General features: G+C 38.1%; 2 protein-coding genes across 3 annotated transcripts; one reads left to right on the top strand and one right to left on the bottom strand.

Moving 5' to 3' along the window:
* Window positions 1-6,142: 6,142 nt before the first annotated feature.
* Window positions 6,143-7,967, bottom strand: LOC137717569 (profilin). 2 transcript variants are annotated; one of them, XM_068456976.1, is made up of 4 exons: window positions 7,761-7,967; window positions 7,193-7,330; window positions 6,802-6,944; window positions 6,143-6,327 (listed from the first exon to the last, which is right to left on the bottom strand). In XM_068456976.1, exons 1-3 carry the CDS (start codon window positions 7,881-7,883, stop codon window positions 6,810-6,812), a joined length of 396 nt encoding a protein of 131 aa, XP_068313077.1. In that variant the 5' UTR covers window positions 7,884-7,967; the 3' UTR covers window positions 6,143-6,327; window positions 6,802-6,809. The 2 variants fall into 2 exon arrangements, with proteins under 2 accessions (XP_068313077.1, XP_068313076.1); XM_068456975.1 differs by lacking the exon at window positions 6,143-6,327 and adding an exon at window positions 6,383-6,697 and having other exon boundaries at window positions 7,761-7,965.
* Window positions 7,968-9,808: 1,841 nt separating this feature from the next.
* On the top strand, window positions 9,809-13,745 carry LOC137717502 (ATP-dependent 6-phosphofructokinase 6-like). The gene is made up of 13 exons (XM_068456888.1): window positions 9,809-10,216; window positions 10,322-10,368; window positions 10,465-10,504; window positions 10,731-10,793; window positions 10,893-11,030; window positions 11,192-11,350; window positions 11,477-11,530; window positions 11,756-11,824; window positions 11,907-12,036; window positions 12,202-12,467; window positions 12,697-12,745; window positions 12,853-13,007; window positions 13,162-13,745. Exons 1-13 carry the CDS (start codon window positions 10,085-10,087, stop codon window positions 13,363-13,365), a joined length of 1,506 nt encoding a protein of 501 aa, XP_068312989.1. The 5' UTR covers window positions 9,809-10,084; the 3' UTR covers window positions 13,366-13,745.
* The last annotated feature ends 9 nt before the right edge of the window (window positions 13,746-13,754 follow it).

Genomic DNA, 13,754 nt, shown 5'->3' with positions numbered 1-13,754 from the left:
TGTGACCAATCTTGCCTGATACAGAAGAAAGCAGAGACAGATTACCATTTGATTATGGCACACGAGGTGGTTGGTTTTTGTCTGGAAAAATGAAACTAGGAAGAAAAGAGGGCATACTTATGAGCAAAAGCTCTGTTAAAATGTCTCATTGATTTCCCACAAACATCGTCCATGCTGCATCCTTCACAGATACAACAGTTCGCTGATCATAAAATGGCGCCACTCTGATGGATATCATGGTACACCAATGCCATTAACTCGTGTATCTCAAGACTGAGCCACAAAATGAGAAAAAATCATCACCTTGATCAATCACATCCCCAGGGTATTCTAATATCCAAAATCAAAGCAAAAAAAAGAAAAAAACTAGCTTTTTTTCTTGTTTGCCTTAATGGCATGCTAATTGAAAAAAAGTTAGGAAAATCCCGAATGATCTGTATGGCCAACATGAGCTTTGAGGTAAAGTAGCATTCTTCCTCCTCTACTTCCTGTAAACAGGATCATTATAAAATGAAACTTTTCGAGACAAAAATCTTTTGGTTTCTGCAGAATTCACAAATCAGAATGATAAACAACAAACATGCATTTGAGGCATATGCATCCATATAATGTTCAGTTTCTTTTGGCAATTCGATACACTTCCTTCCTCCCATGTTCAATGGGATTGATCACTTCTATCCTTTAACTGTACAAAATTTCAAATTGTGGGTATATAACGATGTATGAATAGGCAAAGCTCCATAGCAAATATAGGAGGCTTATGAATTGGTCCAATGGCATGAAGGAAAACAAAAGGTGAGGAGCATAGGCAGATGCAAAAGATGATGAGCATAGGCTGATACATTTTTACTACACGAATCATACACATAGTCTAAGCATTCGAGAATGCTAGCGATAAAGTCTTATCATTCATTACTCAATCATCAAGTAAAGAAAGAATGCTACAACGCCATGTCATTAGAACCCGTATGTGGAAAGAAGGCTACAACGCCTTGTCATTAGAACCCTTGTGATAAATTGTCATGGTGAGCATACATAGGCACATGCAATGTATGCAAACAAATGAAATTTGAAAAAAAAAGGAGAGAGAGGGGAGGAGCTCACAGAAGAAGCCTTTGCATAAGGGAGTATGTACTGAAAAACATCAGCACACTGTTCCTTTGTCTGGTAATCACCGGGGCTAGTATTTTTGTGCCTACAGTACTCATCTTCATAGGATGAATCACATCTAATTTTTGGACCATATTTAACCCAATCATTGTGAAAATTTTGGACAATTAATTAAATAGCAAGGCAACAAAATATAATAAACATATATATGAAGAAGGGAACTTTAACGAAAAGCTCTCGGTACTATTCACTTTAACAAAAAATCATATTTGAACTCAAAATTTTCAAACAATATGATTTTCATTAGGTTTCCTTATGAAAAATTCAACATCAAAGGCAAAGCCAGCATTGCCGTAATTAATAAAAACATTCAACTGTCCCATCAAGTCTCAAATAAACAAACTTCAAATAGGAAAAGTCCAAAAAGTCCGAACAAAATTTTAAACAAAGTCCTTAAAATAGTATTTTTCCGGGGCTCGCCTTGATCATCTGTAATTCCTGCAAATTTCAAAAAAAAAAAAAAAAATTCTGCAAGATAGATCCTTTGGAGAAACCCAAAATGTGCATTTTCTATGCCGTCTGCAAGCTCACCGTGTTTGCAGAGCTCTCCCACATCCTTAAGGCTCTTCCTGCTCTGATAGAGACGCTCAAGACGTTGACTCCGTATAAGGCCCTGGATTGCATGTTGAAGAAAGAGGGAGAGAAATGGGACCCAAGCAGGGGCTACAAACAACAGAACCGCGCTAGGGATGAGATGACAAATTATTGGTGCAAGAAGATAAGGAACATAATGTGTGGAGAGGCAAAGGGACAAAAACCAGAGGAATCGATCGGAGAGAGCAAATCCAAGAAGGAAAACGAATCGGAAGGAGAGCAAATCCAATAAGGAAAAGGAATCGGCAGGAGAGAGAAAGGTATCTTCGAGCGGAGACGAATGAGCGGGTAATACTAAACAAAAAAATTAGTATTACACGTTCATTCGTCTCCGCCCGAAGATACCTTGCTCTCTCTTGCCGATTCCTCTTCCTTGTTGGATTTGCTCTCCCCTGCCAATTCCTTTTCCTTCTTGGATTTGCTTTCTCCGTCCGATTCCTCTGGTTTCTCTCCCTTTGCCTCTCCACGCACTATATCCTTATCCCCCTACACCAACCATTTGTCATCTCATCCCCTGGAGCAATCCTGCTGTGTGTAGCCCCTGCTCGGGTTCCACTTCTCTCCCCCTTTCTTCAACATGTAATCCAAGGCCTCATACGGAGTCAACATCTTGAGTGCCTCCCTCAGAGCAAGAAGAGCTAGAAGGATGTGGGAAAGCTTCGCAAACACGGTGAGCTTGCACACGGAGTCGAAAATGCGCATCTTGGGTTTCTCCAAAGGATCTATCTTGGAGAATTCAGAAGCATTATCCGGATGCATGTGGAGTTCGACAACCCCTTGGCCATCTTGACATCCTCCTTCAGAATCACTTGAAAATCCTTGGCATTAAACAACATTTAACAATATTAAATAATATTAAATTTAAACAACATTAAAGAACAGAGTCTCCACTATAGTATTACTTGAAAAGATTGAATTGAAAGAGATATTTGAGAGGACAAAGCTGAAGATGTATGAATTATAGCCCAATATCCACCCTATTTATGGACATTGGAAACTAAATATAAGAAGTGTCATATAGATAAAAATCCTATCTAAAATTCCCACAACCAATTACATCTCGACACGTGGCACTCAAAATCTTATCTGAAAAATTATTAAGATTACATATCAACAAGAAATCTGAAGAGTTACTCACATATCAACACGTGGCACTGGAAATCGGAGAAGTAAAATTATTGAGATTCCATATCGATTAGAAATCTGCAAAGTTACTCATATATCGACACATAACACTCGAAATCCAAGATGTAACTGAGGAAATCATTAAGATCATCTCTTGTAACTGAGGAAATTCAAAATATGGCAAACAACTGACAGTAGAACAACTGCCAAACCCCCTCCCCAACATATAATTCACGGATTGCTATTGCTAAATTTGAAGTTAAATGCATTAAAGTCAAATTACCGAAAGCGTGTATATTGAATCAGCTGCAACAGTCACCAACAGTAACTGAGGAAATCATTAAGATCATCTCTTGTAAAACAAGAAACCAAGGCTCCGAGTTTTTCATGCTATGTGCAAATTCATTGTCTTTGCTGAGCTTTCGCATTTGCTATTAGCTCTTCTGGCTTTTCCAGAGGCCCTGAAGACGCTAAAGTCATAAGGAACTCTGGAGGATGTCATCTGAGGGTGGGAAAGCTCTGAAGACGCTAGTGTCATACGAAGCTCTTTCTCTTTTAGGGATGACATAAACTAGAGCTTCGTATGGCATTAGCATCTTCAGGTCTCCCGGAGCGTCGGAAAAGCTAACATCAAATGGCAAAGTTCAGCAAAAACAACGGATTTACCCACAGTGGTAGAAACTCGGAGCTTTAACTTCTCTAGCAGGTTCAACTTGACGAAAGTGGATGCATTCTCGGGTGCATAATGATCTCCACTACCCTTTTCGCAAGGAGGAGAAGGAGAAAAACATTGTAAACTTCAAAATTCAGGGATCGATTCCAATAGAGTCCACACTTATTTTTATTTATTTCATAATTTGGTGTTTCTTAAAGCTCAAAAGTCGGCTCTATGTTTAGAGTTCAGGCACACCACACACTTTTACATTTCTACACTCTCTCATATATAAAGAGGGATGTGTTATCCACACATTTCATTTTACTTCTCACACACCCTTGATAATTTATGTCCGTTGATCTTCTTCAATTCATCTGATCCAACGATCGAAAATTAAAAAGATATGTGAGAAGTAAAATGGAGCCTCTTCTACACCAAGCATTTGTTTTGGTAATTTATATTAATATTAAAGGTAATTTACACTTCATTACTTTCAAGTATCATGGTTTTTAAATTTTCATATATCAAAATTTTTTTTATCCCAATGTTATACTAAAGTTTGATATTTTTGTGACTCTTTTATTCTTCTGTCATTGAAAAGATTATTTGCGTTTTTGAAATAGCGTTTTAATATCTTTATTTAATTGGTCTTCTCGTGCCAATTTCAAAATGAATAAAAGAAATGATGCCTCGCGCTTAGTTCTTATTTTACAACACAAATGATTGCCTTTTGCTCAATGACTTCGTACATGTTAAATGCACATTTAAGGCGTTTTTACGTATCCGTAATCGGAATGAGAATGTGAAATTGAATTCTAATTACGGAGTACTCCGATGTTTACTAAATATGGAGGAATCAAAAAAGTAGTGGGGCCCACACAAATTTTGGAATTCAATTCCTTGTATTGGTGAACTAAATTCCCTAAATATAGGTGGTAATCCAATTCTTGATTGTTTGGGCAATCGGAATGACACTTTTGTTCCTTTTGTGCCCTCACTTACCTTTTTTATTTCCAAGACTATCATTTATAAACCCATTAAAGTATATAAAATATTTGATTTGGGAGAAGGGCATTTTAGTAATCATACTAGTTTATATTCCGATTCTGCTGAATTAGTAAACAGCTTTATGGAATTCTATTCCAATTCCAGAACATTTAAGTAAATAGCTTCAACAGGAATTCGATTCTAATTTCTCAGCATTCCAACTCCTCAATTCAATTCATCATCAATTCAATTCCTCATATTTTCATTACCGTTACGTAAACGCGTCATTAATTATGTTGATGTAATGATTCATAAGAATGAATGTTCAATAAACTTGATAGCATAAAATCATCATGTCTATGTACTCTGGTGCGAATTTTGCTCTCAATAAAAAATAAAAAAACAAATACCATTACAAAATTCTTTCATCACAATATTGAATCTTGGGAAGTTAATGGTCTTAACTTCACCTAAAGCCAAAGTCCTCGCCTACATATAAACACCTCTTTAGGCTTCCCATTCTCATAGTTAAGTATGATCATCACTTCCCATACGTGTTTCCTAAAATCTACACCAATTCTTGAAGTAAAACTTAAAATTTAGGTTTTAAACTTACTCAAATTTGCTCCAACCCTTGAAACAAATATAAGTTTTAACCCAAAACTCATTTCTAGGGCACATTTAGCCCAGGGATCCCCTAGGCTAGTGGAGCTCCACCATATATATGTACTTTTTATAGTTTTATATTTATAAATTCATTAAATCTAACAGTTAAGATTTATATGGTCAAATCTAATGATAAAAAAAAAAAAATTTAACGATCTAAATTCAAATCCATCAACTAAAGTAATTAAAACAAAATTATTTTCTATGTTTCATATTCTTCCATAATGTTCCACGCGTTTAATAATGTTTCACGAGTTTTATGACATCGATTTAGAGATTTTTTAATATTTATCGAAATATAAATATTTTTCAATAAAAATGTTCATAAAATTAAACTAGGATGATCTACATAATTTTTTTTTAAGTTACTTTAAAAAAATTATCTTAAATTCATCCTTTAATATTCTCAGGCTAAAAATTTAGGCTTCATTCGATTAATAGTTCATGTGGTGATAAGATAGTCGGAAGATACCCCTATGATAAAAAAAAATTAGGATTTAAAATCTTGTGGTGAAGTTTATTAGGATTTAGATTCAAAATTGAAAGTTAACGAAATTTTCAATTTTGAACCTAAATCCTAACAGACTTCACCACAAAAGCTTAAATTCTAATTTTTTTTTACCACAAAATTTAACCCACAAGGGCTGGAAAAGAGAAGATAAATAAAATAAAATAAAAAAAAAATAAAAAAAAACACCCCCTTTTCTAAGTTAAAAATTTTAGATTTTAACCCCTAGTCAAAAAATCTAAGAGTGCTATATAAGTGTACCTAGCCAGAGGGCATTAGGTATGGGTGGGGTCCAAATATAGCTCTCTCCGCTTCAACTATGAAAGGAGGTGATGGTAAACCTCAGTCAAGAGTGCTGATGAGAAGCAGAGAACGGCTTCCAAAGCCGGATGTATGGGGGTACAGAATTAGTAGCCGCCTTCTTAAGCATCTGGGAATTTTCGACTTCAAAGTTTTTCCTTTGTAAGATGATAAATTTCACAATAAATACATATATAAAACACGTCGTTAGACGCATAACAGTATAAAGATTGCTCAAATACCCTCACATCAACAAACTCAGCAAATGGCTCGGTGATTCGACCCCATTGGAAATCCACAAACTCCACTTGTTAATTGCATTCTGGAAATCCACAAACTTACTCAAAACCCAAAAGTGAACATCTTCAGACAAGCAATGAAAAGGCAAAGCAAATAATGTTCCCCGTCTTTCGCCCAACTCATGTTCTGATAAACCAAACTACTTAGTACAAATACGCAAGGCATTCCGGAGATAACGACAGCAATTACATGCGTTTTCCAGTGAAAGGAACAAAATAAATTTTAGGGATGATAATTGTAAAATTAAGACACTATCATTCACAACGACAATCCATATCCAGAGATCCCGGAATGCAAGACAAACGGCTTTTACACATAATATCCATCACATCCCAAGCAGCAACAACTTTGTTTTCAAACCAAATTCACCAATACTTCAAATTAAATAGTAACTGTCAAACAAAAGAACGAAATCAACGCGAATTCCAGTTGATGCCAAAACCCAGAAATGAAAACAGCAAATCACAGGAGGCAATTGGGGAGATAATCAACTCACCGAAGCAATTAGAGACCCTGCTCGATCAGGTAATCGCCCAGCCTCTCAACAACTATGTTGCACTGCCCAGGAGTCACAGGCTCATCATATATACCGATTAACAGGGCCTGGCTGGTCTTCTTGATAGTAATTCCACCCGAACCCTGATATAGTAGACGCATCACGTCAATAGAAATATCAAAGAGAAAAACAAAATCAAACATCTGCACCTATAAAGTAGCATTATGTGGTTTCCAAATCTCCCCATCTTCGACGCAAAATCTAAGTAGCAACACTGAACCGCAATCAATCAAAACGACATTCATATGACAAAGGAGTTCTGTATTCCACAATCTCTGAATTTAAGCTAGAAGCAATGGCATCTGGTAAGAGGAGGATTCCAAAACCTCACCTTCTTTCCTCGAATGACAGCGCCGGCTTCACCCTGGATCACCATATACTTCGTCCCACCAAGGAATAATCCAGTTGGGGCAAGTGTTCCGGGTTGATCGAAATCTTTCAGAATTGCGGCAATCTCCTCAGGCTTAAACTATAACAACAATCAAACAACAAAATCACGCCGGCGAACAATATATTCGGCAACATACCCAAAAATAAATAAACCAACTTGTTCTGAGCATTTAGATTTACACTCTAATCCAAACAGGAATACAGTAAAAGTAAATCAAGCATCTGATTCAAATCAAGAACGATTACTCCGAATTAATCAGATCAAAAACCACATAAACACTTCGACTAAGTTCATCAATTATTTATCAAGTTTCAATAGTATGCACGTCACGATCGGATCAGAAACCGATCGACCGAACCAGGCAGTGATAAAGTTACTTTTCGAAATCAGATCCAGTGAAAGAAGTAAATCTAGAACTTAAACAGCGAAATAAACACGAAGAAGAGAGAGAGAGAGAGAGAGAGAGAGAGAGAGAGAGAGAGAGAGAGAGAGAGAGAGAGAGTCGAACAGCAGGGAAAGTGGCGCTCTGAGCCCAAACGCTGCCGTCTTGGCCAAGGATAGCGGCGGCGGTGAGGCGGTTGCCGTCGATATCGCACATCAGGTGGTCGTCGACGTACTGCTGCCACGACATCGTTTCGGAATCCCGATTGATCTTCTTCTCTCTTCTGGCGTTGAATGCTTTTGCGGTGGAAAGGGGGGAAAGCTTCTGGAGCGCAACGGAAATGGGAGATAAATATCTCGGGTTTGTCACAGGAGCTTACACGTGGCGCGACGTGAGTTGTCTGTTATTGTATTATATTGTTTTCTTACCGAATCCAGTGCGAATCGGGTCCATGCCTTTTCTCTTGGGTTTACGACTCTATAATCTTAAGATTTGTCGGTCTAATTATGTTCATGGGCCAAAATAATTAAATTTGGAGTTCTTAAAGTTTGACGTCCATCACCATCACCATCATCATAACCATCATCTTGACTCCACATCGAACTCAAGTATTTACCCGTTTTCAACCCTCTATCGTTAAAGATAAATGTTTTAGTGTGTTGAAAACGTGATTTGTTATACTAAATTTCATAATATAAATTATTAAAAATAATTTCAAGCATTTGATCACTTATATTATAATGCTTAGTTACTGTACCGGTTTACCAATATATTAAAAAATCTCTTATTGTTCAAGTACATGTTATGCGCTGACTGCAAATTAACATGTTAGAAATAAGGTTCTAAAAGGCAGTACACTCTAGTCGAGGAGCGGGTTGGGATTTAGTGTGACATCCCACATCGTCAAAGGGAGTGGAACCTCTTAGTCTTATATGTATATTCTCATCTCTACCCATCACGAGGCCTTTTGGGAGCTCATTGGCTTTAGGTTCCATCGGAACTCCGAAGTTAAGTGAGTTCGCGCGAGAGCAATCCCAAGATGGATGACCCACTGGGAAATTCTTGTGTGAGTTCCTAGAAACAAAACCGTGAGGGTGTGGTAGAGGCCCAAAGCGGACAATATTGTGCTACGGTGGAGTTGAGCTCGGTATGTGGTGGGGGCCTGGGGTGAGATGTGACAATTTGGTATCAGAGCCAATCCCTGACCGGAAGTGTGCCGACGAGGATGTCGAGCCCCTAAGAATGGTGGATTGTGACATCTCACATCGCCCAGGGGAGTGGATCCTCTTAGCCTTATATATATATTCTCATCTCTAACTAGCACGAGGTCTTTTGGGAGCTCACTGGCTTCGGGTTCCATCGGAACTCCGAAGTTAAGCGAGTTCGTGCGAGAGCAATCCCATGAGTGGTGACCCACTGGGAAGTTCTTGTGTGAATTTCCAAAAACAAAATCGTGAAGGTGTGGTAGGGGCCCAAAACGGACAATATCGTGCTACAATAGAGTCGAGCCCGGGATGTGGTGGGGACCCAGGCCGGGATGTGACATTTAGCGCCTAGACCGCTAGATGGGAGCATATAGGCGGATTAGACGGATTTAAATAAATTTATTATATATGGTATAAATGAGTGTGTTTATGCTTTAAAAACATAAATCATTAGATTGAGATACATAAATTGCAAAATAAAATAACATATAAATTATAAAGTATTAGAACATATTGAAAACATGGGGAACAAGCATAAAATGAGTGTTCATTCAAGTATTCAGCAATTCTTTTACATTTTATTGAAAAATTAAAATTCAAAATGAAAGTTATCGATGTTTTGTTTAAGTTAAGGTCACGACCTAACCGGATTCAGATGCGCTAGGAGGACGATTTAGCGTGTTTAAGCGTACTTGCTTGATTTTCCAACGTCTAAGAACTAATTGGGAGAGTTACCAAGTGATGTCTAAACAGAACATGAACGGTGCTAGACTAGCATTTTTAGAAAAGTGGTCAGAAACAAAAATTTCATTCGGCACTATGCAAAGCCACCCAGTTCAAAAAACAGATGCGAAGCCCATTAATTTACACACTATTTAAAAACCAGGTGCCTAAAGCGGACAATTACGACTAACTAAACCGGCCCCCTGATTTCCCTCACAAAACGAAAAGTCCCTTTCCTTTTACCGCCACCGAAATCCCGCCACCTGTTTCCGCTTTCCAGAAGTTCCCACCGCTCGAATTGACCATCCCCAATTATGGCGTCGCTAACACATTCCTGATATTTGACTACGCGTTCCGTCCCTCGCGGGCCCAATCATTGCGGAATATAAATACCCTCCACATCATCCAATTTACCATATCAACTTCCCTCCTTAAACTATCCGTACACTCCGATATTTTTTCTGCTTCCTTCGAATTACATACATTTTTCTTCAGAGAATAAAATTCGACAAATAACTACAGATGGGCGATTTGAAACCCGCCGCGAAGGCAATGTGTCCCGCCGGAAACGTGCAGATGAAGGTGGTCAAGGGCGACTTCGGCTACGTGCTCGAAGACGTCCCCCATCTCTCCGATTACTTGTCCGATCTTCCTGTAAATTTCCTCGCTTCCCTTTTTTTTCGATTTTTAAATCTGCATTTGCTTTTATTTTCTGAATTTAATCGATTTGTTTTGGGGGGTGTTTGGTTGCGGGTACAGACTTATCCCAATCCGTTGAGATCCAATCCTGCTTATTCAGTTGTAAAGTACGTAAATTTAATCCATACCCATGATTTCTGCTTTTGTTTGGTGTTTGATTCAATGCAAAAGACTGACTCTTTTGTGATCTTACTTTTTTTTAGGCAGTATTTTGTTCACGTCGATGACACCGTTGCTCAAAAGGTAATTACCCTTTTACTAATTTTATAAATTATTCAAAAATAATAATAATCAATGTATTAATCTAATTTCATATAGAGGGTAGATCACATTCTGTATTATTTTGTATAATGTCAATTAAATTCTGTTTATTTAATATATATATTTTTTAAAATTTAACAGTTTTTGGGATTGGTTGTTATTTGTAAATGTGAGCTTGAAATGCTATGGTTTTTCCTCTGGCTTACAGATTGTTGTTCACACGGATAGTCCGAGGGGGACTCACTTCCGGCGAGCAGGACCACGCCAGAAGGTATCACATTTTTGCTCTCTAATTGCTACCAAAGTAACAATACTATGAAATGTGTTTATATTTGAGTGACGTGCGTTCATGTGTTTTGGTTTGGTTCAGGTTTATTTCGACCCGGCTGAAGTTCACGCTTGTATTGTAACATGTGGTGGTTTGTGCCCGGGACTCAACACCGTGATCAGGGAAATTGTGTGTGGACTTTATCACATGTATGGTGTTTCGAAAGTTCTTGGGATAGACGTGAGTGTTTACATTAACATAATCTCGAGGTTCAATTTGTTTTTTGACATCGAAAAAGAAAATAGTCTGTTATTCCTTTTGTAAAATAGACATGAATGTATGTTGACATTTCTTGAGGCTCAGTTTGTCATACTAACAAATTATACAATTACATGTATTAGGGAGGATACAAGGGTTTCTATGCCCGAAACACCGTTACCTTGACACCCAAGGTTGTCAATGACATCCACAAACGTGGTGGTACTATCATTGGTACATCGCGAGGAGGACATGATACCGGAAAGATAGTTGACAGCATTCAGGATCGTGGAATTAATCAAGTAAGGATTTGTTCTTCTCAACTATTGTTCTGCGTCATATTAGCTATATATATCGTAAATTCAAACATAATATCTCACAGACAAGGCACGGAGACAAATTCTCATAGCATGCGTTTTGTGATACAGGTTTTCATAATCGGAGGTGATGGAACTCAAAAAGGAGCAGCTGTCATATATGAGGTAAAACTACTCTCCACGAAAATATGAAAGTTTGATACATTGGCATAAGGGTGCCACTCGTGGCTACTCTTACTAAAGAATAACTCCATGCTTAACTGTTTCTGACTTGTTTGATGATCTGTATGTTACAATCTCATTTGTTTATTTGCTATTGAAATTAGAATTTACTCGTCATTGTTCTAATGTCAGAACTATTTCTTTAGCAGTTTAGTTTTCATTGTGCAGGAAATTAGGCGGCGTGGCCTCAAAGTTTCTGTTGCAGGAATTCCGAAAACCATAGACAATGACATTCCGGTACTTCTTATACAGAACATATGATCTAATTTTGGTTTCTACTTTCGTTGTTTCGGGCAGTAATTTTATTTTCTTCATTCAGGTCATAGACAGATCTTTTGGCTTTGATACTGCGGTTGAGGAGGCTCAACGTGCCATTAATGCAGCTCATGTTGAAGCTGAAAGTATTGAGAACGGTATTGGTGTTGTGAAGCTAATGGGACGCTACAGTGGTAAGTATTCTCACAATGCGCCTAAACATGTTTAATGTCAATGGAAATACGTGTCCTAATCGATGATATTTAATTAGGAAGAAATTGCAGAATTTAATTCGCACTAGTTATGTTTTGCTACCGGCCTTGTACAGCTTTCCGTTTAAACTGGAATTCCTGATGCAGGTTTCATAGCTATGTATGCTACACTTGCCAGCCGAGATGTGGACTGTTGTTTGATTCCAGAGTCTCCCTTCTATCTTGAGGGGAAAGGTGGACTTTTTGAGTACATTGAAAAACGACTAAAAGAAAATGGGCATATGGTTATTGTGATAGCTGAGGGTGCAGGACAAGATCTTCTGTCAGAGAGCTTGCAATCCATGAACCAGCAGGATGCTTCAGGAAACAAGCTACTTAAAGATGTTGGGCTATGGATTTCTCAGAGGATAAAGGTATCCCGTGCAATCTTTTCTCCCCGCTTTATTTTCTGCGTATCATATCAATTTTCTCTTTATCTAAGAATCTACTGCCATAAAAGTCACAAGTCATTCTTCTCCATTTGCGAGTAAAAATCTCATCTGCGACTGGCAACTGAGGAGTTGATAGCTGATGCAGATATATTACTAAAGAATCTGTTTAAATTTCCTTTGTTTGATTAACGGTTGTTGGCTTATGTTTCAGAGTCACTTCGGAAGACAACAGAAGCTTGCCATTAATCTTAAGTATATAGGTCAGCAGCCGTATATTTCCCTCCTTTAATTGTTTCTGTTTCCCCATTAAAAAATTCACCAAAACTATGTATGGAATAACATCTAACCAGTCAAATTGTTTTTCCAGATCCAACGTACATGATCAGGGCTATTCCAAGCAATGCAGCCGACAATGTCTACTGCACACTCCTTGCTCAAAGTGCTGTTCATGGAGCAATGGCAGGGTACACAGGCTTCACATGTGGGCCTGTCAATGGAAGGCATTCTTATATTCCTTTCAATGTAGGTTCCCCATCTCTTACATAGTTATCGCTTCTTATTTTCGCCTTCATCTGCATCTTCAATTTCATGAGATGTATCCCAATAGAAATGTTGATCCGAACAGTTTAAAATGAAGACCCATCAGTGATTGATCTGTTTGATTTTCGATATGCAGCATATTACAGAGAAGCAGAACAAGGTTGTGATTACTGATAGGATGTGGGCGCGACTCCTTTCTTCGACCAACCAACCGAGTTTCTTGAACCCTAAAGACGTCAAGGAAGTCCTAGAAGAGGAAGAGCCTCCAACCCAAATGTTGGAAGGGGAAAACTGTAAAGATAGCAAGTTCGCAACAAAAGACATCCCTACCATGTCGTGAAAACATGCATGCGGCTCTTCTCTTTAGCAGGTCTAAGTTATAATCCTTAGTCAGATGATGATTGATGTACCATCCCCAGAATGCGGATGATGGAAGTTCAAAATTTGACTTCTTATATGTGTAGACCATTGATTGTTCGCTTGTATCTAAAGTTTTTTAATTAAGCAAGCTGTACGAAGATGTATCAGAACTTCACTCTGTTGGATCAGTGTTGTATTCAAATTTTATTTATTTTCATATCCAAAAATAGACCGAGTGGAGAATAACTTACCTGTAACCAGGGTGACCCCATGATGGGAGGCGTAGAAATAGCGTGGTTGCGACCCCTTTACATGTAAGTTTTAGTGAGCAGTTTCAGGCTTTCAATGCGTAGTAATGATCTAACAAGG

Source organism: Pyrus communis, chromosome 15 (assembly GCF_963583255.1).
Source record: "Pyrus communis chromosome 15, drPyrComm1.1, whole genome shotgun sequence".
Taxonomy (NCBI): domain Eukaryota; kingdom Viridiplantae; phylum Streptophyta; class Magnoliopsida; order Rosales; family Rosaceae; genus Pyrus; species Pyrus communis.
This window is presented reverse-complemented; position numbering and strand designations above follow the sequence as displayed.